At 33.2% G+C, this 3,158-nt stretch overlaps 1 protein-coding gene across 1 annotated transcript in view; it reads left to right on the top strand.

The window, feature by feature from the left end:
- Window positions 1–2,642, top strand: part of CDH2 (cadherin 2) — a 270,984-nt gene extending 268,342 nt beyond the window's left edge. Inside the window, exon 16 of the mRNA XM_069099842.1 lies at window positions 1,234–2,642. Within this exon, the coding sequence (XP_068955943.1) occupies window positions 1,234–1,440 (207 nt within the window). The 3' untranslated portion in view covers window positions 1,441–2,642. The remainder of the gene's footprint in view (window positions 1–1,233) is intronic.
- The last annotated feature ends 516 nt before the right edge of the window (window positions 2,643–3,158 follow it).

Below are 3,158 nucleotides of genomic sequence, written 5' to 3'. Positions count from 1 at the left end.
TTCTCCCATTGTCTAATTCACTCTTCCTCCTCAGTTGATCTTATGAATAAAAAAATTGGAGAGTCCTTAGAAAAAAAAATTATTTAAACAAAAGGAATAGATTGATGATTTTCTTAAAATATTGGACAAGACTATGTTTTGGAAAAATAAGGTTAGGATAAATACACTGTTGCTTAGACAGTAATTGTAGAAGTAAGACTGTTTAGGGATTAAAAATGATGAACTTTAGATTATTTAGATTTCTTCTTAATTGTGAAAAATATCATGAAATTAAATTACATAATGCATTACGAAGGAAGACATAGAGATAAGAAACATCAGCTTCAGCCAGCAAATACCCAAATGAGAGGGAAAAAGGGCATCTCCTGGCAGTGGTACAAAGTAGAGAAAATGATGTGGTTTTTCAGTTCCCAAGAAAAATACAGAAGGAATAAAGAAGAAAAATATTTTCCCTAAAATTTGAGGGCACAGTAGTATTGTTCTGGGTTAAACAGAAACTAGGGAGACTAAAGTCAGCACTATTCTATTAAAAGTGTCCATCAGTGGGCATTTTAGAGGATCCATTTCACAATTTTCTTTTGGTCCAATTAGAAATTAAGAAAAAAGTAGTTCAACGAAAAAATATTTTGGTAAGAATTAGTCCTACTCAAATTCATATTTAAATGCCTATTTAAAACAAATGCCCCACTATGCAATTGTTTTCTTTCCTATAATAACCTTATGATATTTTTGTTTCTTTGTTTTTCTATTGCAGTCTTGTCTGTGTCACTCAGCTTCCCCAGTTAATTCAACCACTACCTAAAAACCCTGTTTCCTAATTTAGGCAGATAATTTAGATTTTTTTTGAGGGGGTACAAATTAAGCCAGGAGGGGGAAATAAGAAGTACTCATTCTTTGTATTTTGAAGAAATAACAAAGATACGTAATTTTTAGCATTGATATGAAGTGATTATTTTGAAAAAGTTGGTAGTTTTTACCTGATACCTTGAAAGAGATTACACAAAAGGAATTGAACGTGATATTGTGTCACTTAACAATTGATATTGTCAAAAGACAGCATCAATATTGACATCAAAGGGATATGATTGTGATATTAATGTTGCTATCTTGATATTAAATCATTTTGGAGATGTGTAACCTCATATTTATCTTCTTTCTCTCTGTGTCTCTCTCTCTCCCCCTCTTCCCCTTTTCCCTTCTCTTTCTCTCTCTCTCTCTACCTCTTTCCCTCAGGGACTCAAAGCTGCTGACAATGACCCTACAGCTCCACCATATGACTCCCTGCTAGTCTTTGACTATGAAGGCAGTGGCTCCACTGCCGGATCTTTGAGTTCCCTTAACTCTTCAAGTAGTGGTGGTGAGCAGGACTATGATTACCTAAATGACTGGGGCCCACGCTTCAAGAAACTTGCCGATATGTATGGCGGTGGTGATGACTGAACTACAGAATGAACTTGGTTTTTGGACAAGTACAAACATTTCAACTGATATTCCCCAAAAAACAAACAAAAAAAAGCATACAGAAGCTAGGCTTTAACCTTGTAGTCTACTAGCACAAGTGCTTGCTGAAGGCTTTGGCATAGGCTGCAAACCCATTGGGGCTCAGTGGGAATATCAGTGATCCAATACTGTTTGGAAAAAAAAAATATTGAGCTCAGTTACACTTGAATTTTACAGTACAGAAGCACTGGGATTTTATGTGCCTTTTTGTACCTTTTTCAGATCGGAATTAGTTTTATGTTTAAGGCTTTAATGGTACTGATTTCTGAAATGATAAGTAAAAGAGACAAATATGTTGGGGTGGAAGCAGTAAGTTAAACCATGATATGCTTCAACATGCTTTTGTTACATTGCATTTGCTTTTATTAAAATACAGAATTTAAAAAAAAAAAAGAAAAACCTCATGGAATGATTTTATTACCTTGGGGGAGGAGACCATGAGCTTGAGAAATGTACATTACTTCTAGTTTTAGACTTTAGATTTTTTTTTTCACTAAAATTCTAAAACTTACGCAGCTGGTTGCAAATAAAGGGAGTTTTCATATCACCAATTTGTAGCAGAATTGAATTTTTTCCTAAGCTAGAATGTTAGACACATTTTGGTCTTAATCCATGTACACTTTTTTTATTTCTTGTATTTTTTTCCACTTCAATGTAAAAATCGTATGTGTACATAATGTTTTATTGGCATAGTCTATGGAGAAGTGCAAAACTTCAGAACATGTGTATGTATTATTTGGACTATGGATTCAGGTTTTTGCATGTTTATATCTTTCGTTATGGATAAAATATTTACAAAACAGGTTTAAAACAAGTGACATTTGATTCAATTGTTGAGCTGTAGTTAGAATACTCAATTTTTAATTTTTTTAATTTTAATTTTATTTTTAATTTTAATTTTTTTTTGTTTGGGGAGGGAGAAAAGTTCTTAGCACAAATGTTTTACATAATTTGTACCAAAAAAAGAAAGGGGTGGCCTGACACTGGTGGCACTACTAAGTGTGTGTTTAAAAAAAACAAAAACAAAAAAAAGCTTTTAAACTGAAGAGACTTCTGACAACAGCTTTGCCTCTGTATTGTGTACCAGAATATAAATGATACACCTCTGACCCCAGCGTTCTGAATAAAATGCTAATTTTGGATCTGGTGACTGGTTTGAATTTTTTCTTTTCCACTTGAATAACTTTGAATGCCACCCCAAAAAATACCTAATGCTGAAATTTCAAATAATAGTAATAAAGTGTTTGTTCATTTTAGCGCTGAAAAAAAATGGAAACTCAAAACCTTCTTGTGACTCTGTACAAACCAAGGAGAAACAGCTTCGTATTATAAGTATGGAAGAAAAGTCACTGAAGAAAATCTTTGCTAGAAAGGCACTAGCTTAAGAATGATAGACTTCAGTTTAATGTTTTATTTAAAGACTCTTACATTTAAGTATACCCAAGTTGTTTACAGTATTGATGCTAATGACATATTAACACTGTCCATACAGCATCAGAACAGTAGTGAAGATGTAACATCCAGGACAAGCAAGTCCTGGCAACTGGAAGTAATGGAGAGAACAGGGAAATTCTGAAAAATTTGTTTGGCCAGTTATTTTGTCTATATAAATCACAAGATCAGTTTTAACTGATGTTTTTTTTACTGAATTTGTCACT

The sequence above is a fragment of the Petaurus breviceps genome, unplaced genomic scaffold (assembly GCF_028583685.1).
Source record: "Petaurus breviceps papuanus isolate PSGF00001 unplaced genomic scaffold, PetGlider_PUasm1.0 38, whole genome shotgun sequence".
NCBI lineage: Eukaryota > Metazoa > Chordata > Mammalia > Diprotodontia > Petauridae > Petaurus > Petaurus breviceps.
The sequence above is the reverse complement of the archived record's forward strand: the minus strand, read 5'-3'. Positions and strand labels throughout refer to the sequence as shown.